The 23,951-nt window shown below is 47.8% G+C and overlaps 1 protein-coding gene across 4 annotated transcripts in view; it reads left to right on the top strand.

The window, feature by feature from the left end:
• Positions 1 to 8,005, top strand: part of MAP3K13 (mitogen-activated protein kinase kinase kinase 13) — a 152,933-nt gene extending 144,928 nt beyond the window's left edge. For all 4 annotated transcript variants that reach the window (XM_045030668.1, XM_045030669.1, XM_045030670.1 and 1 more), the window contains one exon: positions 2,784 to 8,005. In XM_045030668.1, the coding sequence (XP_044886603.1) occupies positions 2,784 to 2,885 (102 nt within the window). In that variant the 3' untranslated portion in view covers positions 2,886 to 8,005. The remainder of the gene's footprint in view (positions 1 to 2,783) is intronic.
• Positions 8,006 to 23,951: the final 15,946 nt, after the last annotated feature.

Here is a 23,951-nt window from a genome sequence, read left to right as displayed (position 1 = left end):
TGGACAGACGCCTGTTCATTTTCATTATCTGAGTCAGATGCCATCAGCAGAAGGTTGATTTTCTTTTTTGGTGGTTTGGGTTCTGTAGTTTCCGCATTGGAGTGTTGCTCTTTTAGGACTTCTGAAAGCATGCTCCATACCTCATGCCTCTCAGATTTTGGAAGGCACTTTAGATTCTTAAACCTTGGTTTGAGTGCTGTAGCTATCTTTAGAAATCTCACATTGGTACCGTCTTTGCGTTTTGTCAAATTTGCAGTGAAAGTTTTCTTAAAACGAACAACATGTGCTTGGTCATCATCCAAGACTGCTATAACATGAAATAAATGGCAGAATGCAGGTAAAACAGCAGGAAACATACAATTCTCCCCCAAGGAGTTCAGTCACAAATTTAATTAACCCATTATTTTTTTAACGAGCGTCATTAGCATGGAAGCATGTCCTCTGGAATGGTGGCCGAAGCATGAAGGGGCATACGGATGTTTAGCATATCTGGCACGTAAATACCTTACAATGCCAGCTACAAAAAATGCCATGCAAATACCTGTCCTCACTTTCTGGTGATATTGTCAATAAAAAGAGGGCAGCATTATCTCCTGTAAATGTAAACAAACTTGTTTTTCTTAGCAATCGGCTGAACAAGAAGTAGGACTGAGTGGACTTTTAGGCTCTGAAGTTTTACATCCTTTTGTTTTTGAGTGCAGTTATGTAAAAAAAAAATCTACATTTGTAAGTTTCACTTTGACTACAAAGAGATTGCGCAACAGTACTTGTATGAGGTGAATTGAAAACTACCATTTTTTTTGTTTATAATTTTTAAAGTGCAAATATTTGTAATAAAAAATAATATACAGTAACTCCTCACGTAAAGTTGTAGTTATGTTCCTGAAAAATGCGACTTTAAGAGAAACAATGTTAATCGAATCCAATTTCCCCATAAGAATTAATGTAAATAAAGGGGGATTAGGTTCCAGGGAAATGTTTTTCACCAGACAAAAGACTATATTCTATCTACACACACACACACACACACACACACACACACACACACACACAATGTTTTTCACCAGACAAAAGACTATATTATATCTCTACACACACACACACACAATGTTTTTCACCAGACAAAAGACTATATTATATCTATATGTGTGTGTGTGTGTGTGTGTGTGTATACACACACACTCTCTATAAGTTTTAAAGAAACAATTTACTACTGGTACACAGCGATGATGATTGTGAAACTTGGTTGAAGTGGTGAAGTCAGAGGGTGGGATATTTTCCAGGGAATGCCTTGCTAAATGATGAACTAGCAATTGGCTGAGCCCTCAAGGGTTAACTCACACTATACAAGGCAGCAGGAATGGAGGGAGGGGAGATAGCATGGCAGACAGAGACACACACTGTGTGTGTGGGAGAGAAAGATGCGCATTGCCCCTTTAAGTACGCTGACCCCACTCTAAGTACACTGCCTTTTTAAGTAGATCAGCAAGCTGAGAGGGCAGCTGCTTCCAGGAAGCTCTGTCTGTCCTGAGCCCTCTTGTGTGTCCTCCCTGCTCTATGGAGATGGGGTAAATGGGGGCCAGGAGCAGGGGGAAGGGGGACACCCTGACATTAGCCCCCCCATTCCCTCCCCCATTCCCCCCCAGCAAGCAGGAGGCTCCCGGGAGCAGCTCCAAGGCAGAGGGCAGGAGCAGCACATGGCAGTGGGGGGGAGGGACAGCTGAACTGCTGGCAATTGATAGCCTGCTGGGCGGCTGCTGCACAGGGAACTTAGGGGAATGGGGAGCTGATGGGGGGGGGGGGCTGCTGGTCCATCCTGGTTCCAAGCCCCACCAGCCAGCTGCAACGGGCTGCTCTTCCTGCAAGCAGTGGACAAAGCAGGCGGCTGCCAAACAACGTTATAAGGGAGCATTGCACAATTTTAAATGAGCGTGTTCTCTAACTGATCAGCAACATAACAACGTTAACCGGGACGACTTTAAGTGAGGCGTTCCTGTACACTTTGATTTCAGTTACAACACAGAATACAATATATATGAAAATGTAGAAAAACATCCCAAATATTTAATACATTTCAATTGGTATTCTATTGTTTGACAGTGTGATTAAAACTGCGATTAATTGTGATTAGTTTTTTTTATTGTGATTAATTTTGAGTTAATCATGGCTGTTAACTGTGATTAATCGACAGCCCTTATATACACCTTCCTATTTTGGTCAAACGCCAGTCTAAGGGGTTAGAATAACTTCCTCTAGGGCAAGTTATTCCTCATTCTCCACTAGGGAGTTTCTTGCACCTTCCTCTAAAGCAATTGGTGTGTTCACTGTTGGAGACAGGAGATTGCTCTGACTAGATATGGCATTTCCTGTGTGCCTGTGTTCTCCCAGCTTTCTTACTCTGCCTTCCCTCTTCCCCTAACTTCTATGGTTTTAGGAATTTTGCATTAGATTGGCCTATCTGCTGCTCCCCTTCCGGTTCTATGTAAGTGAGTCAAGTGGGCATGTGTGTGGGAGAAGGTCCTTGCTTTCCCTTTCCCTGTTCCACTAGTTACACTCTCTAACCAGCAGGTCTCTGTGGCTGTGTGTTGGGGATCAGAGGTGAACTTCTGTGGATCCGCAATGCCCCCTGCTGGCTGCCAGAAGACAAGAAGTAATAGACTCACTGATGGGGACCTTTCCCTATCTCCTGCTCCTCCACCAATCAGCTGCTGATCCTGCCAGTGCAGTCACTCTGCAGTGCAGGGAAATCACTAAAAGAGTTTCCCTGTCCTTTTGCCTTTCAGAACCAGGCACAGTTTGGAGAATCGGATTGTGACTCTTCCGAGGGGGAGTGTTCTGATGCAACCGTCAGGACCAATAAGCCCTGCAGTTCTGCTACTTGGTAATGACAAATTCCCCACGAAAGCCCTCCTGATACTGGCATTTGGATTCCCCAAGACTCCCTTCATTTCCCCCACCCCCTCATACTTTGACAGGAAGAGAAACTGATTCTCCTTCCCATCTCAGAAATGATCTGCAATAACTTGAATCTCTGGAAAAATGTCCAAATGAAATTAATTCTCACTGAGCATTTCAATCAAGAATGGCAGGGATGTATTTTATTGAATAATCTAGCTACTGTAACATTGATATTTATTTTTTTTTTTACATTTTAACACTTTTTACTGTAAAGAGTGGACTATATATCAAGAGAGACGATAATTTGTTGCAAAAAAAGTTAAGAAAGCAAGCAAATGAAAGAGACACATCCTTGTGAGTCTTATATAAATAGCATGACGGACACATCAGGATCTACTGCTGCTCTCCCAGGGGACCAGGCCTCATGGCCCTAAAGGTTGGAGAATAGATAGAGAAACAAACCAATCAGTCTTATCAAATGAAGAAGCATAAGAGAAACTTTGCTCAAAGGTAACCTATGAACAAATGGCATTCAGTATAACCAGCTGGGTCACTTTTAATCAGAAAGTGGACATGTTCCTGGAGAAATTTGGTACCAAGGTGCTTACATCCAGGGTCTTCTGAATCAATACATTCCCCCAGGAGTATGATAATGGGGGTTAATTTATGGGGTTTTGGTTTATTTTTTAATCAGCATTTTGTTGTGAGATCCTGCAGATGTATTCTAACCTCATTCTCTCTCAAGACTTGGTATAACAGCACTTTTTACCATCACCAATCATCTTCACTATGGCAGACAATACAATGTGAATTTCCAGCTGAGCAGAGAAAGATCTTTCAGCTGCAGAGTGCCATTTTCCCACAGTTTACTTCCTCTCCTTACTTCCCATTCGCCCATTTGTTTCCTTCAATAAAAAAAAAATCAAATCAGTGCTGGAAACACAAGAAGCATGGAAAGCACATTCTGCAAAGCCGGAGAACTAGTCTGGGGAGGAAACCGGAGACACCTGTACTGAACCTTCAGAGGCAACCTCCCACCTACCACAACATCACACAACTGGCCAGCGCCAAGGGAGAGAGCTGTGTATTGGGAGCAAACCAGGGAATACATTGGCCTGGACAACAGTATCAACCCTCCCTTTGTTCTGTTTATTAATGATTTGGTTTTGGAAGCATTAACAGCTTGCCTGCCCTTCATGTCAGGCTTGGTGTAAAACAGAAAGCAAAATTTGGACTCAGTTACCTAAGGGGGGTGGGGGTGGGAGAGGAGAGAGCGCGTGATTTTGGTTGTGGGTGTGTTTTATGTGGGGGACCTCAAAGAGTGTATCCCACTCCTTTAAATTCCAGCCTGGAGGAGAAACTGATGCATTCTGGGGGTATCTGAAAGGCAGAGGCACTGACATTTGAGTGACCAGCCTAGCACTCCCAGGGGCCTCACTGGCCCTTCCGTTCGGAAACAAACAGCTCCTTTTAACTGACACACAGAACAAAGATTTTAGTCCGTTTCTCAGTTATTTTCCCTCTGGAACAATTTCAGCTCTGCCTCAAGAGACCTGGGAAAGGCAGCTGCTCTTCCTCATGGTCTGGCTAGCATGGCTAGAGCAGTGTGTCCTGGGAAAATCAGCCCTCTTATAGAAGCCATGCACGAGCCTCAGATGACTGGCAGGAATGGACCGTAGGCAGGTTCTTCTGTTTGTTTACATTTTATGTTAAAATGTTGTTTTGAACGTAGCCTTGATAATTTATAGCCTAGTGGCAAGAATGAAGGGAAATGTTTTGCTTATACAAAGAGCAGTATTGTATGAGTTAAATTATTCTATATTTTAAATTTTTGTAGCTGGACTACATGTAGATCTTAAGTTATTACATTTTATTTATTAACTTTTCTGTAGATCAGAAGGTTGGCTTTACTGCTAGCACAATTGTTCTCTCTTCATGTGATGTTATTTCCTCCTTGTGCATCATAGAAGGATGGGAGCAGAGCTGGTTTCAGGGGCTGTCAGTATTTGCTCCCCTGCTGTGACCTTGCTGGTGCCATGCAGAGCACAGTCATTCTGGAGGCTGTGTCAGTCTGGGCTGGCCTGCAAGGCGAAGGAGGAGATACTCAGTTTCATGGGCTTTAGAGATCTTCCACATGGGTGAAACTGTGCAGTTTGAGTTTGCTCCTGATTAACGGAGGGACAGCAGGATGTGAGTGTTTGGGGCGGGGAGATGGAGTGAGGGGAAAGGGTTGGACAGGAGCGAGTGCTTTATAGTGAGAAATAAGCAAAAAGTTTTGAGCGAGCCTCTCTGGAGAGGCATTCTGGGCTGCTAGTACAGAGCAGGGCATCAGTTCTAGTGGTAGTGCTACAGTGGAGGTCCCAAATGCTCGCATAAAACAGCTAGATAAAGGAGGAGAGAGGACCATCAGCCACACCGTAGAAATTGAAGGCAGGGGCCAGATTGACGACCACAAATGCAGGGGGACCCAAATTCAGTGTGCCAGGGATGGGGAGGTTCACCCCAAAATGGAGTGCTGATGCCTGGCCCTGTAGAGAGCTTTAAGCTCCAGCAGAGGCTGTGCTGCTAAGGGTGATCTGGACTGTGATGTGCAGAGAGGGCACCCATGTGCCAAGCCAGCTCTGCTCACCTGAGATGTCAAGTGTTTTCTTAAGAGAGCGCTCATTTCCCAAGGCAGTCGTAGAGCATAGGCAAGAAGGGACTGTCTGACCTCATGCTGTAGACTCCCAGAGCCCTGAGTTAGGTGCTTCAACTCCATATCAATCAGAACCTGCCTGAGAAGGCATGAAGGATTTCCTGGTGCCCACAGGAGTTGTTTTGCCAGCACGCAGAGATAGTGGTAGCCCCTAGTGAGTGACATGAGGGAGTTCTCTGAAAGTTCTTAGACTTACAGTAGCACCTGCTAACATATACTGAGACACACGTGAGTTTGTGGCCCTACCTGCTTTCTGTACTGTATACCTCTTTACGCTTCTTCATGGCCTTGCCTTCAACCACATCGCTCAGCTCCACTGTCTGTCACAGTCACTCCTCACTCTCGTGGAGAGGCAGTACAAAATCATCCCCTTTGGTGTGAGCACTCTCTGCCCTAGCATTGGTCTGCTGCCCCTGTTCATACTCAGAGGCACTTCCCCCATTACCTGCTGGCAGGTATCTGAAATCCTCCCAACAGCTAGTGCCTCCCTCAGGACTCCTGCTAGTGTTATTGCTCCTTGTCCACTGGTAGCATGTGGACAGCAGCTATGCTGTAGGAGGTGCCGGGCTCTCCTGGGTCATAACTGGACCTTGGTGTGCACTGTGCGATAGCTCAGGCAGCCCCTGAGTGCACCTGTGCTTGTCTCCATCCCAGAAGGTTCAACATGGTCTAGTTTTGCATCTGCCCTTAGTTGAAGGCACGCACACTTTTCCCAGCAAAGAATATGCCATGCAAGTGAGGATGTCCTGGCACTGAAGCCCCTGGCCTACATCCCACACACACTCATGGCAGCTTCCTTCTAACGTTCCAAACCTCTACACACCCTGAAACAACAGGTAATTAAAAAGGAAAAACCTACCAGAGCCAATCACCCCCAATGTTACTGGGCCAAGGATCAAAGCAGGCAGTGGTCAGGTGTAGGTCAGAAGCAATTTTAAGGTCCAAGATCTTGTCATCAGAGCTAAACGCAGAAGCCGTGAAGCCCTGGGATCTGGATATTTCAGTTCTTGCTTCTGTCCCGAGATATCGGGCCTCAAACATGCCACACTATGGCACATAGAACAGCTATTACTTGTGGAAGTTTCCAACCTATTATTTAGTCCCCGTCAGACTAGATGACCTTATGACCCTATCCAGCCTTGAACTATGATCGTTTCTGGGCTCCCCTTGCTCAGGGTGCTGCACACTCGGATTTACGTCACTCAGGCAGGCTGCCTTTCCAGGCCAAGGGATGGAGTAACAGCCTGAGCTGTTTTTAAAAACTCCTTGAAACATCAGTGAAACAGTTTGCTCTGTAAACCATGTCTTATTCAGCATAGGATGCTGCAGGGCATTCAGGGGGTTGTTTTGGGGTGCTGGCTTTGCCACTCATGAAAAGTGCTGCTATAACTGATAGCACATCCCATTGCCATTGTCCCTCCATAAGGGCAGTGCCTCACACATCGCTGTATGTCTGATTTTTTGTAAATAGTGTGCAGAGGGTGAAAACCAAACCAAGGTATAGGAGTAGGATAGAAGTCCTAGGGCTACAAGTGCTGGCGCTCCTGAGGAATGCAAGGTACCATATTTCTGAATGGGGGTTGAGTTTATGCAGGTATTCAAGGAACAAGGTAGCCTGAGGAGTACTGTAGTAAGGATCATAATCTGACCCGTGACATGAATAAAATCCATGTAGCTGTGCCAGTGTTGGTGCAGTCTGATGTGCCAAGGTAGGAAGGAGCAGGCCGGGTTTTGTATTTCCGGGCAATAGCTCTGTAACATCTGCAAAGGATTGTGTCCATTTGTATTGCAAAGTCTAGACTTCATTCTCTGGTTAGACTATAGCTCTTAGGAAGGTGAGAACTAGAGGCCAAGGCTGTAAGCCCAGTGTAACCTCACCGAAGCATGTTGACTTACTGTGGATTTACACGGGTGGAGCTGAGCGCAGAAGGTGCTGCTGTCTGGCTTGAGTGCAGAGTTTGCATGAGGGGATTACAAAGGGTGAGCTGCAGGTGGAAGCGCTAGTAACGGTGCCGTTCAGCCTGGGCCAAGGGCAGGCTCGAAATGCCAAGAGAACAGCCCCCTGGGTAGACAGGCTACTTCATTTTCTTTTCTTCCCTATAAACTCTCCTCCCCAGGAGAAGGGTGAGTTGTGGGCTCACTGCCCACTCCTCCCCCAGCATGGCTTCTGACAGCTCCTCAACACCAGCCTGCCTTCTGGCGTTTATGGTTAATGTTGTTTTTCCCACTGTGTGTTAAAAGTGACCATTTCATCTCAGCCCTTCCCAGTGTCTCTCATCTCCCTTTCTCTCCTCCTTGCGCTGTGGCTTCCTGATACAAACTTGATTTCTGTACTGAACAGTGTACAGTGATGGGAACAAGAATGAGTGTCAAAGCAAACAAATGCATGGAATAAAAAGCCAGTGTACTTCAGTACGTCCCGGGCTTGGCCTGGCGTCTGGGTGGTGTGTCGTGTCTGAAGAATTTATACTAGAAGTTGTTGAACTAACAGAAAATGGCTGATCAGTTAAAGTGTCTTTGAAGTGAGCTGTCTTTCTGACTCCAGCTGTGCTGGTTCTGACCAGAGTCCTTGACTCTCCAGCCCGGCTGGCAGGGCTTGTCTGCGTGTACATTCCCAGCCATGGGAGCATGGTCATGATTCATAGATTCATAGACTCTAGGACTGGAGGGACCTCGAGAGGTCATCGAGTCTAGTCCCCTGCCCTCATGGCAGGACCAAATACTGTCTAGACCATCCGTGATAGACATTTATCTAACCTACTCTTAAATATCTCCAGAGATGGAGATTCCACAACCTCCCTAGGCAATTTATTCCAGTGTTTAACCACCCTGACAGTTAGGAACTTTTTCCTAATGTCCAACCTAAATCTCCCTTGCTGCAGTTTAAGCCCATTGCTTCTTGTTCCATCATTCGAGGCGAAGGTGAACAAGTTTTCTCCCTCCTCCTGCTGACACCCCTTTAGATACCTGAAAACTGTATTTTTATAGAAGTGCTGTTTTTCATCAGCTGACACAGATCCAGGCTCCACCACCACCTGCAGCTCAAGCCATTCTTCCCCCTCACAAGTAGTCTTGGCTCTGCCTCCCCATGAGCCCTCGCACTGGGCTTACCCTCCAGTCAAGTCAGGAGGGGGGGGGCACCCTCTTTTTGTCCAGAGTAGGGTTTCCCCCACCAAAACCCTCCCCTGCCAACTGTTCTGCTTTGTACTTTGAAAAAATTTTCCCCTCCCCAAGTCACCATTCAGAAAACAGTAACTGTCCAGTCATGAAAGCAAACAGCCATGCAATCAGAAAGGAGAGCTGGACTCCAGCCCCTTAGGGTCCCACGCATCCTTTTGTCAGATGGCTCAGCTGTTACCGCCACATATTATGTTCACAAGCCATGGATGATGACCTAGCAAACACGTCAGGTCTGGTTGTGGCACAGTCCACACCATGGCAGCCAGAGAGCACAGACAGACATGCACACCACAGGGTCAAACCCTGCTTGGTAGGTGAGAGTCCTGTGCTCAGGGGCTGCAGGAGCAAATACTCGGCTTTGCACCTGTTGTTTATGCTGCAGAGACAAACAACCCTGGAGCAAAGGAGGCTACGAGTCAGCCCTTCTGGAAATCTACCCACAGCACATGGGTAACCAGCCCCTCCAGGCCAGCTGTGCAGTCAGTTCCACTGGTGCTGACACAGGCCATTATGCTGGATTCATGCAGATGTAACAGCAGAATTGGGCTCAAGGACTTGAACAAATGAAAGCTGCTCCCTGCGAGGTGGGTACGTCTCTGCCTTGGAGGGTAATGGGCAGAGCTTTCCAGCAGAGAGGCAACTTAGCTGAAGCCCTGCAGTGACTCAGTGTAACAAGAAGAGCTCGGGCCCTTCTCCCAAGCCCTGGTTCCCAAACGCAAGCCCTGGATCCCTGCTAACACTGTCTGATTTAGCCTAACGTAACCAAGCTGCCTTCCAAACCCCCTCCAGCTCAGTTTCCCTTCCCTGGGGATGGCACTGGCAGCTCGCCGCAATTGTAGGCAAGAGAGACAGTGCACTGAAGCCACAGGGCTTCTCCCTGCCACCAGGAACCTCCAGGAAGAGCACCAGAGCACCCATTTCTTACAGTGCTCTCCCCTTGCAAGGTGCGAGCTGACCACGCTCCAAGTCACCCACCTCCAAGGCTTTCACTATCCTTCTCTGTCCGGGGGTGAGCTCAGTGCTGTGGTGAAACAAATTAAAGCTGCACCCTCTTTCTTTGTCTCAGGTGGGTCTTGCTCCCTCCTTGACAGGGACCCATCACATCTCAGCAGCTCATGTACCAGGAGAAAGCACAATTGCCTCTGTGAAGATTGCTTGACATGACATGTCAGAAAACTAAAATAACTAGATAAGCTACCAAATACGGATTTGGAAAGGACGTTATGTGAGCTCAGAACCTAGGAGCAAAGGTGCATATCTGAAAGCAGCCACAGCTTGGTGCCACACATACTTTTTAAAGCAAGTATGACTTGGTGCTGTGCGTGTGCTAGACAGCAGCTGTCTGTCTATCCAGCTGCTTCCACCTCCCATGAGAAAAGGAGAAATCAGAAAAAAAATTCATTTGTAAAAGGAGACAGATAAGGCCAGGCCCAAGGCCCCCCATACTTGCCCTCCTGTCTTGTTAGCCAGTGTCTTATCTAACCTCAGCTGCGATGGTACAGTGCTAAAGGAGCTATTCATTAGAGCCATGGTTCAGGAAACGCTTGGGAGTCTGTCCACCCTTTTTCCCAAGCAAGAGGCCTCGTCATCATCTGGCAAACAAGCACAAAAGATACAGAACTCTGTAGTTGAATCTGTTTCCTATAAAGAGGTGTCTGGCCCTAGGTACATGGGCATCATGGTATATTATTAACAACTCACCTTAATGCACCTGATGATATGCTGTCACAACTGCTGTCCATAGGGGCTATTTATGACACCATGTAGGGTGCCCAATGGCAGGATGCTGTGACAGTTGTCAGGTTCCTTAAGTTGACAGGGCCTCAAGGAGTTTCACGTACAGTGCCTTCACCCTCTCACAGGCCTGTAGTAACAGTTCCCTTAGCATCTGCGAGACACCAGCTCCACTTTTATGTAACTTGGAAGGGGGTCTGATAAAGCCTGAGGTGGAAGCTTACATCGCATTACCTGAAGCCTGGTTTCTGGTAATGCTCTAGAGGGACGTAAAATGTTGGAGCATGAAGTGCTGGGCTGCAGGATCAACCACAATGAGGAAAGGCTGGTGTGAGGGGGTATTTACCCCACACCAGCCTCTGAAGGGGCTACATAAGCCAAGTAAGCACTTCGGCTGCACCTGGAGGAGGAGCCAGGGAACAATGAGAACTAATTAAATGATGAAGCTCACTTGGACAGGACTGGTATAAAGCCAGGTAGCAGAGGGCAGAAAGGGGCTGCAGAGAGGAGTCTGCAGTCACTCCCTCTGAGGCTATGGAGAGCATGGAGCAGTCCCGGAGGGCAGGGCATACCCAGAGGAAGGTGGAGAAGGAGCTTGCTAGAGGCAACGTAGGAGGCAGTCCAGGACAACAGTAGCAAGGTGTGGGACAGCGCAGACCTTAGCCACTGGTTGTAAGGTCCCTGGGCTGGAACCAGGAGTAAAAGGTGGGCTCAGGTTCCCCTACCAGCCACTGAGGAAGTGGCACCATTGATGGGCAGTGGATTGGAAGATTGCCTGGTACAGAGACCTTGGTACACAAACCCCCCTGGGAGGGGAAGATTACAGTGAAGCCATGAAGACAACGGGCGTGTCCCAAGAGAGACATAGTGAGCACCCGCAGGAAGGGCATCAGACTGGCAGAGCTAATCCCCAGCCAGCACCACATGGAGGTGTGCCAGTGGGCCACAGAGACCACCCTGTGCTAGAGCAACAAAGGGGACTTAGTTTCAGCATTGCAATGCCTACCCTGCAGGTGCCCTGCTGCCTCATGGAATCTGCAGCCCTGAGTCAGGTGCCCGGGTTCCTTGTACAAGACATGGAGCGAAACAGGTGCCTAAGACTGGGACTCTCAGAGGGCAGCACACTGAGCCAGCCATGAGGTAATGCCAAGGTGAAGTGTGTGGTCTAAGCTCTGCCCTCAAAGGGAACTGGGCTCTGCCAGGGGGAGGTGCCTATCTCCACTCAGGAATCTCAGCCACGAACGCTCCTGGAGTCAGGGAGCTGTGCCAGGGCAGTTCTTTCTTGCCAAAAAAAAAAAGGGGTGGGGGAGAGTGCTAGCGTCCCCGTTGCCTCTTCTACCACTAGCGGTGGGGGTCTAGCACTCACCCAGGACATGGGCGACAGGCTCCCATTTCCCCTTGACCTGAGAGCAGATGAAATTTGACCCCATTGCCCAGGTGTGCGTTTGGTGGCAGGGCTCAGTCTCTCCTGTTGCAGCTCTTCCCCCCTATATACATATTATAGTCAGCGGAACACGGCCTTGAACTCGCTCTCCTGCATCCCAGGTGATGCCCTGACCACTAGCTTTAGTGATTTTCTCTCATCCAGGCCCAGTGAATAGTTCAGTCTGTTATGCAAAGTGGAACAGCTTCAAGAGGTGAGAGAGTGAGACATGCCCCAGAATGCCCCACTGCCCCATGGTTAGGGCACTCAGCTGGGTTCACATCCCTGCTCCTCTCAGGTAGAGGAGGGAACTGAACATGGCTCTTCCCCAGCCCAGGCATGGGCTCTACAACCTTCTGAGTATGCACTGTGTGTGTTATGGAGAGGGGTGCACTGGCACCACCAGTGCCTATGTTTTGTGCGGGGCCTAATTGGGTAGGCATGCTCTAAGGTAACCTCTGAGCCTGCTTACCGTATGACTACTGGGGGGGGGGGAGCAGATAGTCCTGGACGCCACCAGGAGTGAGGCAATGCTTGATATCAAAGTATCCCACCACAGTAGCATTTAACTTAAAAAAGGGGAGCCACGCAAAAAGAATCTAGGCCATGTCTACGCTACTCTCCTTGTGTGGGCAAGGGCTATGTCCTCGCTGGAAGCGCTTGTAGTGATACAGAGAGCAGTGTACCATGGGTAGGTATCCTTCTGTGTAACTCACCACCACTCAGTGCAGATTGGTTTGAGAAGTATTTGCAATGCCTCATGGGGCCAAAATGAGCTGCACAGGGGTGATTGGGAGCATGGGTTCAAATGCCTGTAATGCAATGTTCTCCAGCCCATAATTTCATCTGCTTCCCATAATAGTTCACGTCTCTTCAAAATCTCCACAAACCCATCCCTCCTCACTGGCTGTCAGCTCTGACAAAAGCATGGAACCCATACAGCTCTGCACTATTGTTATGAGCACAGGAAGGGCACCTGATCCTGCAGTATTTGCAGAGATGCAAGAGGAGCTATGGGAAACGTGATTCCTTGGAGGCTAGATTGCTGTGGGATATAAAAAGAAACAATTCAAGGTTGTTGGTGTTCTCAGAGCAGCTGGAGATGGTGGAGCACTAGTTCTGGGCCCAAGAAACAAGCACTGAGTGGTGGGATCGCCTTGTAACACAGGTTTGGGATGCTGAGTAGTAGCCACAGAACTTTCAGATGTGCAAGGCCCCATTCCTGGATCTCTGTGCTGAACCTGCCCCAGCCCTCCCATGCAGGGACATCAAAATGAGATCAGTTAAGCAGCATGTGGTGATTGCACTGTGGAAACCTGCTATGGTAGATCAAATTGCTACTGATCAGTTGGGAATCAGAGTTAGAAATGCACCACAGGGGCAGTTCTCATGTAAGTGCTGAGAGCTATTAATCACCTCCTGCTATGCAGGATTGTGACTCTGGGCACTACAAGCAGCCAGCTAAAAGAGCTATAAGAGGAGCTCAAAGTGGAGCGGTACAGCTCAGGGAGGCTGTGAAAGACCATTTTAATAGTGAGCCAGAGTAGTGTGTGTTGCTGGAGTATGCGCTACCTGGACTTTCTCTTTTCCAGCCCAGAGTGAATCTTGTAGTAATCACTGTGTGTGTGTGTAGGAAATAGAGCATTGTCAATGTACCTATTAATGTCTGAATATTGTTATAGGTTCTGTGACAAAATGAAGGAACAGGAAATTGGTGAGTGTCAGACCTGCTCAGCACTAGCCAGCATATATTGTGAACTAATAAAAATGAATTATGTTCCACAAAGTGAAATGTTATTCTATGACAGAACCAGGCAAATAATAAAACATTTAGAACTTAATAAATTAAGGAAACTGAACTTATAAAGGGGAAAGACAGTCATTTCTATTTCAGATGCATATACACCAGCCATGGCTTCCACAAGTCAGTGCATGGGCAGCTCTGATCGTCTTTCATGTCCCCTAGGGGGGAGTGGTAGTGCAGCAATTGCTCATGGCACATGAAATGTTGGGAGGGGGGTCCCAACATTGAGTTCTCCATGGTCTGCAGAGGGATGTGAGCATGGGCTTCTTGGACCTGCCCATCTACCAGAGCCTGCAGCATCTGTTTGCGACCTGAGACGCCCCACTATGTCTTTGTGCATCCCCCTCTCCTTCTCCATGCCGGCTGCAAGGGTGATCCTCCAGGCCCTGATCTCATTCTCTGTTGCAGCACAGGCTTGCAGGATCCCCTGGAACATGTCATCTTTCTCCCCCTCATCTGGCTTAGAAGCTTGGCAGGTGTGGAGAGGGAGACCCTCAAGGCCACAATACCATCAGCTGCAGCTACAACACGCAGAGGTACTGTTGTCAGTGTGTTCACAACAGAAATAAAATAAATAAAACAAAACACCTTAGGATACTGAACTCACTCCCCTTGATCTGCAAAAGTTGTAAGCACTGCATCCTCACTTCTCCTTGGGATTGATACAGCATGGCATCAGTCACAGCACCAGCCCTGCTGAGTACATTTATATAGGGCAATGAAACTCAATACTGGCACCAATTTCCACAGGTAGAAGTGAGTGTAGCCACTCTCACTCCTGCAGGTGACAGAGGCAGAGAGCACAGCTACTGCTGGTATTCTGCTGCCACCTGGACCCATATGCTGTTAGCTCATGTACTGCAATGGTGCCTGTTGAATTAATTGCTGAATGGCATGAGAAAGTGTCCTACCACAGCAGAAGAAATAAGGCTGGCCTCCCCAGAAACCTTTGGCAGAGAATTGCAGAGTACCTCCATGAAAGTGTCATTGAGTCTCTATAGAGGATTCACAGGACATCCCGGTGCATGTAAACAAACTGCTCCACATGGCCCCCTCTGCATAACTCCAGAGGGGAATGACAAGCAGAGAGCAACTCTGCACAACAACCTCTCTTGGTTGTACCACTACCTCTTCTACCACAAGAGGAAGAGTAATTCAACAGATATATCCTGCTACTTTGGGGGCTCTACCCTTGTAATTTCAAAGCAAACTGCACGTTTACCAGAGGTTCCTTCCCCTGCATCAGGCTCACCTGTTGGGACTGCACTGCAGTCAAACAGATCCTGGCTCACTGCACAGCTGGATCCGCCAGTTGCCTGTCCCCCCCATACTCCTCCGCCTCTTCCTTGTCCACCCCTCCTCTTTGCTGTTCATGGTGAGGGCTTGTGGCTCCTCCGAAGTATCCATGGGGCTCGTGCAGGTGGTGGTGGGGGGGTCTTCTCCAAGGTTGGCATGCAGCTCTTTGTAAAAGCGGCAGGTCTGCAGCTCAGCACTAGATGGATTGTTGGCCTCCTTAGCCTTCTGGTACCCCTGCTGCAGCTCCTTGGCTTTCACACAGCACTGCTGCCAGTCCCTCTTGTAGCCCTTCTCCCGCATGCCCTGAGCCATTTGCTCACAGAGGTCAACATTTCTATGGCTGGATTGGAGCTGTGCCTGCACAGGCCCTTCTCCCCACAGCCCCAGGAGATCCAATACTTGTGTACTCCAGGCAGGAGCATGTCTGGAGCATATAGCTGGCATGGTCAGCTGGGCAGTTACACACAACAGTGGAGAGCTGCTTGGTCTGCTTACCAAGCCAGGCAACCAGGAAAAGGAATTTAAAGAAATTGCGAGGCTTTAAAGGGGAGGGACAGCTTCCTGTCCACCTGGCCCCTGGGCAGCAGAGTACACACTGGTGACCAGAGCTGTCAGTGTGGGACATCACCTGGAGGCCAGCAACAGTCAAAGTAAGTAACAGTGTCAGCACTGACCCTCTGTCGACTAAGTACATCGACCCTGACTCTATGCCATTCAGGGAAGTGGTGTTATTAAATCGGTGTAGTGGAGCAGTTTCGCCAGCAAGAGTGAAATTTAAGCATAGATACTTCCACAGCTAGGTTGATGTAAGCTGCCTTGCATTGACCTAGAAGTGTAGTGTAGACCAGACCCAAGTTAAACAGAAATTAAAAGGAACACAGTCACAAAAGGTGAAATGCTGCCAGCTGTATGGATACTTTTAAAAACTATGATAACGGAGACAAACTAAAGATATTCCCCAAATAAAATCAGTGAGGACCAATGTCATGAATAGTTAGTAAAGGGTTAAAGCATAGTACCTGGTGGGCATCTGACCTGAGGACCAATCAGGGAAGAGAATTTGAAACTCCTAGGAGGGAACTTTTCCCTCTGTTTGGGGGGTCTTTGTCTTTGGCCGTTTGGAGTTCAAGAGACCAGACGAGTTAATCAAGTCCCTACAAGTTCCACCTTTCTGAACTAATTTCTTCTAGTCAAGATAGTGAGTATTAGAAAGATACTTTGTGTCCTTATCTAATAATCCTATGTTTGCAATTCTGTGTGTTTGTTATTGATTATTCTTAATTCTGCTTGTACTGGTTGTACTGAGAAAGAGAGAGGATTCTCTCCAGAACTTAGCAAGGTTATACCCTATGAGTGCCCAGCTTGGATTCATAGAGATTCTGTATTTTCTTTTGTTCTCTTAATAAATTCTTTTCTTTTCTTTGGACTTGGTTAATTCCTTCCCTTGGGGAAATTCAGGGGAAGGGGAGGGGGAAGTGGGCTGCTTCCCTGTGTGTGTGAGATTCAAGGAGTTGAATCAGGGGGGAGGGGGAAGGTTCCTCCTCTGTGAATTGATCTGTGTTCCCAAGGGGGGAAACAGGGGTGTCCCGGCCCACGGAATTGACCGGGTGGTGGCAGCCGAAGGGAAGACCTACCCTAGGATTTTGGGGTGGGGGAAGACATGCGGGTCCTCACTTTGAAACCGCCCAGTTTCAAGTGAGGGTAGACTCTGACATGGTGGCAGCGGTGTTTCGGACCCAGAGAGAGAGGCAAGGCTTTTCTACCAGAGGCACTCTGAGGCAGTTTCAGGGTTAGAAGTATTTTCAGTTTTTTGCAGGGCTTTCTGTTACAAAGCCTCCTGTGGAGCGATACTTGCGTCCATTGTGATACGAGGTACCACTCAGGATTCCTGAGGTGGGGGGAAGTGCTCGCCAAAGTACATTCCCATCCAACAGGAAAAACAGGTTTGGGGGGGGGGGAAGAGACAAACCCTCCAGCCAGGTTTTTTTTTTTTTTTCTCCCTGTGTCTTTTGAAAGGATCAGAAGACAGGAGAACACAAATCCCTGAGGAATAGACCAGATTTTTCTCAGGGGTATTATTAGCAGCAGCCTTTCAGCTGGGCTGCTGAGTACAGCAACTCAGAGCAGAGGGAGACAGAGGAATTTTTTTTTACTCTTTCCCTCTTTCTCAGTACAAAGCAGTAACATTACACAAACCACAGTTTGCTATACAGAGGATTGCTTTATCTTTCTGTACTCAAGTTATCATAGCCAGGGTTAGGGACTGTCAAACACCACAAACAGTTCACGGACTGCAGAGGGGTGTGGCCAGCGCCAGGACACAGACACAATGAGTGCCAAGGCCGCATCTAAACTGGAAACAAGACACAAAGAACTGCAATTACAAGACATGGAATTACAATTAAAACTCAAGGAGATTGAAATGAAAGAAAAAGCCAAACAGGCTGATCACAAGAGAGAAATGGAGATAATACAAGCCAAAGAGGCTGAGCACAGAAGACAATTAGAGTTAAAAGACAAAGAACTGGAAATCCAGAGACAGGCTCTGGAATTAGAAAAAACTAAACAGCAAACTCCACCCAATCCAACCCCTCTTCAACCTAATGATCAACCTTCTCGGAGAAAATTTCCCGCCTACAGGGCAGGTGAAGATGTTGAGGCCTTCTTAGAAAACTTTGAAAGGGCCTGTCTGGGATACCGTCTTCCTGAAACAGAATACATGGTAGAGCTGAGGCCACAGCTCTGCGGACAATTAGCCCTGGTGGCAGCTGAAATGCCTAAGGGCCAAATGAACGACTTTCAACTATTTCTAACCAAGGCCAGACTCAGAATGGGCATCACCCCTGATCACGCCCGTCAGCGTTTCAGAAACCAGAAATGGACACCGGAGGAGTCATTTCCAAAACACGCCTCCTACATTGAAAAGCATTTTTCTTCCTGGTTAGCAGGAGCCAATGTTCAAACCATGGACGAGCTAACCCTCCTGATGATGATGGAGCAGTTCTTGGATGGTGTTCCTGAGAACATTAGACGCTACATCCAAGATGGTAAACCAAAAACTCTCACTGAGGCAGGAGAGATTGGAGCCAGATGGATGGCATCGGTAGACAACACGACAGCTACTGCCAAGGGGAGCGAATCCAACAGGGTACACAGCGACACTAAACCCTACCGTCGCGGACCAATCAAACCCACACCTACAACCCACGGACAATCACACTCTACCTCTTCTTCTACCTCACCAGTCTCCAGTAGACCAACACAAACCGGTGACCCATCAAGTGGGCGATGTTTTCAATGCAATGAATTGGGGCATATCAGAGCCAAATGCCCAAAGAACCTAAACCGAGTGCAACTCCTTGCACCTTCACACCAAGGAAAGCCGGACATAGATGTATCTCAAATACCCTTAGAACATAGGGAAACTTTGAGAGTGGACGAAAAGGAGATCATCGCATGGAGAGACACTGCAGCACATGTGTCAGCTATCCACCGAACCTTCGTGGACCCCAAATTCATCAACCAGAAAACCAAAGTGACAATTCGACCCTTCATGTCAAAACCTGTAACATTACCTACAGTGCGTTTACCTGTCCAGTACAAGGGCTGGTCAGGGAAGTGGACTTTTGCTGTCTATGACAACCATCCGATTCCCATGCTACTGGGGAACGACTTGGCCCGACACATTGAACAGCAAAAAACAGAGGGAGTGGTTACACGAAGCCAAGCCAGACGAGCTGCTGCACCCATCCCTGTTCCTGAGCCATCCACCAAGACCCCGTCTGTGTTACCAGAGACCCAGACAGAGGTGGTGGAACCGGATCCCAGGCCAACACCGACAGCAGCCATAGTTCATCCAGTCCCAGAACCGGAACTGGAAGGGCACCCAGCGCCAGCACCGGCGCCAGCTATTACAACTCCACCGCCAGAGGGCGACAACGGGCCTGAACTGGAAAAACCAGCAGACAACCCTACCCAAGAGGCTCAGCCGGAGCCTGAAATGACGCCTTGTGCACCAGCGGAGAGCGGTTCACAGTCAATGGAAACAACCTCATCACCTACATCGCTCCCAGAGGAACTGGTGTCTCCCACCTCAAGGGAACAGTTCCAAGCAGAGCAGGAAGCCGATGACAGCCTCAAGAAAGCATGGGCGGCGGCACGCAGCAACCCACCGCCTCTCAGCTCTACTACCCGATCCCGGTTCGTTGTGGAGAAAGGACTGTTATACAAGGAATTTCTTTCTGGTGGACACCAGGAGGGCTGGCATCCTCAAAAACGGTTGCTCGTTCCGACCAAGTACCGGGAAAAGCTCTTAAGCTTAGCCCATGATCACCCTAGTGGCCATTCTGGGGGTGAAACGAAGCAAAGACAGGTTGGGAAGGTCCTTTGACTGGGAGGGGATGGGCAAGGCGGTAGCCACTTACGTCCGGTCTTGTAAGGTATGCCAAACGGTAGGAAAACCCCAAGACCAGATCAAGGCCCCTCTCCAACCACTTCCCATAATGGAGGTCCCATTTCAGCGAGTAGCTGTGGATATTATGGGTCCTTTCCCAAAAAAGACCCCCAGAGGAAAACAGTACATACTGACTTTTGTGGACTTTGCTACCAGATGGCCGGGCCTTGCATTGACCTAGAAGTGTAGTGTAGACCAGACCCAAGTTAAACAGAAATTAAAAGGAACACAGTCACAAAAGGTGAAATGCTGCCAGCTGTATGGATACTTTTAAAAACTATGATAACGGAGACAAACTAAAGATATTCCCCAAATAAAATCAGTGAGGACCAAAAAATGTCACCACTGCTAAACAGAGTATAAGATGGTCAGAGACAAAAAGTTGTCTTAAAAATTGGAAGTCAAATCCTACTAAAGAAAATAAAAAGGAGCATAAACTCTGGAAAGTCAAGTGTAAACAAATACGGCAAGCTAAAAAAGAATTTGAAGAGAAACTAGCAAAAGACAAAACTTTTTTTTTTTTTTTTTTGCTGTTAGGAAGCCTGCTAAACAACCAATGGGGCCACTGGACAGTCAATTTGTTAAAGGAGCACTCATGGAAGATCAGGCCATTGTGGAGAAGCTAAATGAATTCTTAGAATTGGTCTTCACTGCAGAGGATGTGAGGGAGATTCCCACACCTAAGTCATTCTTTTCAGGCGAAAAAGTTGAACTGTCCCAGATTGAAGTGTCAGTAGAGGAGGTTTTGGAAGAAAGTGATAAACAGTAATAACTCACTAGGACCGGATGGAATTCACCCCAAGGGTCTGAGGGAACTCGTATGAAACTGCAGAACTACTAACTGTTGTATGTAATCTATTGCTTAAATCAGCTTCTGTACCAGATGCCTGGCAGATAACTAATGTAACTCCTATGTTTTTAAAAAGGCTCCAGAGGCAATCCTGGCACTTACAGGTTGGTAGGCCTAACTTCAATACTAGGCAAACTGGTTGAAACTATAGTAAAGAACAGAATTATCAGACACGTAGATGAATGCTATATGTTGAGGAAGAGTCAACACGACTTTTGTAAAAGGAACTCATGCCACATCAATCTATTAGAATTCTTTGAGGGTATCAACATGCACCTGGACAAAGGTGTTCCAGTAGACATAGTGTACTTGGACTTGCAGAAAGCCTTGAACAAGGTCCCTCACCAAAGGCTTTTAAGCAAAGTAAGCAGTCATGGGATAAGAGGGAAAGTCCTCTCATGCATCAGTAACTGGTTAAAAGATAGGAAACAAAAAGGTAGGAATAAATAGTCCATTTTCACAGAGGAGAGAGGTAAATAGTGGGGTTCCGCAGGGATCTTTGAGACCAGTGCTGTTCAGTATTCATAAATGATCTGGGAAAAAGGGTAAACAGTGAGGTGGTAAAGTTTCCAGATACAAAAGTATTCAATATAGTTATGTCCAAAGCAGACTTCAAAAAGTTACCATGAGATCTCAAACTGGATGACTGGGCATCAAATACATGAAATTCAATGTTGATAAATGCAAAAAAATGCACATTGGAAAATACAATTCCAATTGTATACACACAAAATGATGGGGTCTAAATTACCTGTTATCACTCAAGAAGGATCTTGGAGTCATGGAGGATAGTTCTCTGAAAACATCTGCTCAATATGCAGTGGCAGCAGTAAAAAAAGCTAACAACATTAGTAACCATTAGTAAAGGGATAGAAAATAAGACAGTAAACATCATGCCACTATATAAATCCATGGTACGTCAACACCTTGAATACTGCAGGCAGTTCTGGTCGCCCTATCTCAAAAAAGATGTATTAGAATTAGAAAAGGTACAGAGAAGGGCAACAAACATGACTAGGGGTATGGAATAGCTTCCATGCAAGGAGATATTAAAAAGACTGGGACTGTTCAGCTTAGAAAAGAGATGAGTAAGGGGAGAAATAGGATAGAGGCCTATAAAATCACAAATGGTGAAGAAAAAGTTATTTACCCCTTTGTGTAACACAAGAACCTGAGGTCATCTGATGACATTAATAGCAGGTTTAAAACAAACATAAGGAAGTACTTCTTCCCACAATGCTGTGGAACCCATTGCCAGGGGATGTCATGAAGGCCAAAAGCATAACTGGGTTAAAAAAAAAGCATTAGATAAGTTAATGGAAGACAGGCCCATCAATGGCTATTAACCAAGATTGTCAGGGATGCAATTCTATGCTCTGCTTGCTGCGAGCTTCTGACTGCAGTATTGGGACTGGGAGACTGGGGATGGATCACTCAATAACTGCCCTATTCTGTTCATGTCTTCTGGGGAACCTGGCACTGGTCGCTACCAGAAAACAGGATGCTGGGCTAGATGGACCGTTGGTCTGACCCAGTTTGGCCACTCTTTGAGATAAGTGGGGAAACGCTTTGTTTAAGGATCCAGATGGGCTTAGGTGTGTGTTAGCCAGGGGAAGCCGAGTTGAGTTTTGAGGAACTAGATTTTGGACTTTGGCACCTAAAGTGGCAGTTAAGTGGCTAAATGCCTTGGTGGGTCTGGCCCTAGATGTTTGAGGCCTGCTGTTTATACTGTAGGCCCTGGCTTTACAAAGAGTGCTGCACTCACCACAACTCCCAGACTGAGAGACTAGCCCCACAGCAGTGAACTCTGAATCCAGCAGGCCCTAGCCTCAGGGGAATTTCAGCATGCTTAGTTCTTCCAGAAAACATTTTAAACTGGGAAAGACACTGCAAGGTCAGATGATAGCACATCCCGTGCCAGGGGATACAGATACACCACTGCAGGGCATCGGAGTGCAGCAGGAATGCCAAGCAAAGGCTACAAACAAGTGAACTTTATGCTCTGGATGTTTCCCTGACCATACTGATCATCTCTCATCACCAGTTGCCATTACCAGCAAGTTTCCAGCCAATGGCAGTGAAGAGTGGTTAGCAGCAACTTCCGGCTCACTGGGCAAAGCAAACTTGGTCTCAGGCCAGTGCCTTACAGACAGCCACTTTGCTAAGGCTTCCTGGAATGGGCTTGGACACTGAGCTACCCTCCCCAGGTGAAAGAGGGATCTCTTAGCTCTGAGGGGGATGCATAGGGGCCGCTTGCTGCCAGACACCTTTGCACACATGAAATTCGCTTAATTTAACAAACTCACTCTGTAAAGTTTCACCACCATTTATTTGAGACGCAGTAATTTACATGTAAACACAAACGCCTGGGTGGTAAGGCACTTGGTGTGAGACCAGGCAAGGACACAAATCACCACTCAGATGGGCTCCAGCAGCCAGGCATTTCTGGGCTGTTTCTCCTTCAATCTTCTTGCCTAAGGAGCAGCTGATTCACAATGTGCCCCAGGCAGTATCTGCCACAGGCACAGATGCAGCCTCACTGCAGAGAAGTCAGTATGAGACCTTGTCAGCAGGACACAGCTCCTGAAAAGCTTAACACAGACAGAAAGATTTGCTATTTCCCCAAACACATGGATGGCACAAGTGATGCTGAGACCGATCCCCTGGAGATACTGCTGCTGCTGGGTTTCCTCTGTTCAAAAATAGGCAGGTAAAAGGCACAGGACTTGGCTGTGAAGTGACCAGGTTTAGTGCTGGTTTCCTGCATTTAGAAACTATACTCCAATAAACCCAGAAGCACTGGCTCTGGGTCAGACAGGCTGGATAACCAAGTGAAGCTACCTCTGGAGCTGTGTATCCATTTTCTCAAGCAGGCAGTCTCTTTCCATGCACAAATTGCACACATGGCCTGGGGCATTATGGAAGCAGCAGGAGGTTTTGTATCTTCTGCTGAAATACTGGGGATTTATTGGCCACTGCTGGAGGCAGGCTAGAGGGGACGAGGATGCAATGGGCTGCCCTGGGACGGGAAGTACAGCTATTCCCATTCCTTAGGAAGCACTAAAAGAATGACATTGAAGAATACAGCAAGGGGGGGGGCAGATTCTAAGGTGGGAAACATGCAGCCACTGAAGTGAGCTGCAGAGCAATAAGCAATCACAGGAAAGGATCTGGTGGGGTGGGGCTGAGGTGTGCCTAGAAGTCTCTGTGCCAGAAGGCAAGGAGCAGGCCAGCTGTGCATGCAGCAAGGGCAATTGTGCTCTCCTGAATCCAGCACAACAGGAACCATGAGCCTTGTGAGTTGTGTGAGCCAAGCAAGGGGAAGTCTGGCTTGGGCTCCAGCACAATAATGGTTCCTCCCCAATAAACCCCTGGGCACAATCACCCTGGCAGGGGGCCTGTTAACCCTCGAGCCTGTAGCATTAGCTCAGCTCTAGTGAAAGCCCCAGTGCACAGCACATGGAGACGGGGAAGGAAGGAGGCAGTGACATGCTGTAGCCCTGCAGGAGGCCTTGTCTGAACAGACCTGAACTCCGTGTGCCAGGGCAAGCAGAGCTGCTTTCACTGGGCGGGCGGGCAGGCACACAGGTGGCTCATTTATCACAGCCAGCCCAGTTC

This window comes from Mauremys mutica, chromosome 9 (genome assembly GCF_020497125.1).
Source record: "Mauremys mutica isolate MM-2020 ecotype Southern chromosome 9, ASM2049712v1, whole genome shotgun sequence".
NCBI lineage: Eukaryota > Metazoa > Chordata > Testudines > Geoemydidae > Mauremys > Mauremys mutica.
This window is presented reverse-complemented; position numbering and strand designations above follow the sequence as displayed.